This window comes from Austrofundulus limnaeus, unplaced genomic scaffold, assembly GCF_001266775.1.
Source record: "Austrofundulus limnaeus strain Quisiro unplaced genomic scaffold, Austrofundulus_limnaeus-1.0 Scaffold501, whole genome shotgun sequence".
Taxonomy (NCBI): Eukaryota; Metazoa; Chordata; class Actinopteri; order Cyprinodontiformes; family Rivulidae; genus Austrofundulus; species Austrofundulus limnaeus.
In genome coordinates this window covers 357,052-358,672 of record NW_013952903.1, presented here as the reverse complement: position 1 = coordinate 358,672, position 1,621 = coordinate 357,052, and the positions used below count along the sequence as shown (strand labels likewise).

General features: G+C 46.5%; 1 protein-coding gene across 1 annotated transcript in view; it reads left to right on the top strand.

The window, feature by feature from the left end:
- ube2g2 (ubiquitin-conjugating enzyme E2G 2 (UBC7 homolog, yeast)) overlaps nt 1-1,621 on the top strand; it is a gene marked incomplete at its 5' end in the record, with an annotated part of 4,929 nt that overhangs the window by 1,403 nt on the left and 1,905 nt on the right. Inside the window, 1 exon segment of the mRNA XM_014025815.1 lies at nt 824-942. Coding sequence (XP_013881269.1) covers nt 824-942 — 119 coding nt within the window.

The following is a 1,621-nucleotide window of genomic DNA, read 5'->3' as shown; positions in this document are numbered from 1 at the left end:
CGTGTTAGCATAGAGACGTGTTAGCATAGAGACGTGTTAGCATAGAAACATGTTACAGACGTGTTAGCATAGAAACATGTTACAGACGTGTTAGCATAGAAACATGTTACAGACGTGTTAGCATAGGATCACGTTACAGACGTGTTAGCATAGGATCACGTTACAGACGTGTTAGCATAGAGACATGTTACAGACGTGTTAGCATAGAGACATGTTACAGACATGTTAGCATAGGATCACGTTACAGACGTGTTAGCATAGAAACATGGTACAGACGTGTTAGCATAGGATCACGTTACAGACGTGTTAGCATAGGATCACGTTACAGACGTATTAGCATAGGATCACGTTACAGACGTGTTAGCATAGGATCATGTTACAGACGTGTTAGCATAGGATCACGTTACAGACGTGTTAGCGTAGTAACAAACATGTCACCAGGACTGAGATCATCTACATGTTTCAAAGGTCACACCCCTTCAATAACCAGCTCTGTGTATCAGCCTGCAGTGACTGTTGTTGTTGTTGTTACGTGACTTTAGCTTTTTGTCTGCCCATAAATTAACCTGCAGCTCCTGTACAGTCAGACAGTTATTTACCTGTTCAGTCTGCAGTATGACATCATGGTCTCTACACCTGTCATTACCTGGGTCATTACCTGGACATGCCTCCCTCCTCTGATCTTCTTTGTTCTTGTTTCTGGATCTGAGTTCCTGAAGAGGACTTGGATTTTGTTTGTTCCAGGGGTCCTGAGGTCATGTGTTATAATGTGTTGTTTATTTGTTTATTGTTTGTTTATTTGTTTATTGTTTGTTTGTTGCAGGGGTCCAGAGGACACGTGTTTTGAAGGAGGTGTGTTTCCTGCCGTCCTCAGTTTCCCCTCTGATTACCCCCTCAGTCCCCCGAAGATGAGGTTCACCTGTGACATGTTTCACCCCAACAGTAAGTCCAGAACACACGCAGGCTCCGCCCCCTCACAAACACACACACACACACACACACACACACGGTTCTCCTGACGGCGTGTCACATGACCTGTCAATCATGCTGATTAGTGGGCAGACATGATGTCATGGCAGAGAGGCGGTCTGAGCGCGCTCAGTACTGATTAAAGGATACAGCGCTCAGTCTTCATCTCACCACCTTCATCATCATCATCGCAGACCAGTGTGCCCTTGAGCAGAACCTCCTGCTGCAGCTGAACCAACAACCTGCAGCACCAGAGAGTCCCGTCAGAACTCCAGCTGCTGGTCCTCAGAGACATGAGGACACTCCAGAACCAGATAAGACTGAGGCTGGGTGGTCTAACCTTTAGAAATGATGGAAGGGTACAGTCTCACAGGGGCGGGGGGTTCAGGATGTCCAACAGATCAGAAGACCACGTCCAACAGATCAGAAGACCACGTCCAACAGATCAGAAGACCACGTCCAACAGATCAGAAGACCACGTCCAACAGATCAGAAGACCATGTCCAACAGATCAGAAGACTACGTCCATAAGGTTAGAAGACTATGTCCAACAGATCAGAAGACTACGTCCAACAGATCAGAAGACTACGACCAACAGATAAGAAGACTACGTCCAACAGATCAGAAGACCACGTCCAACAGATCAGAAGAC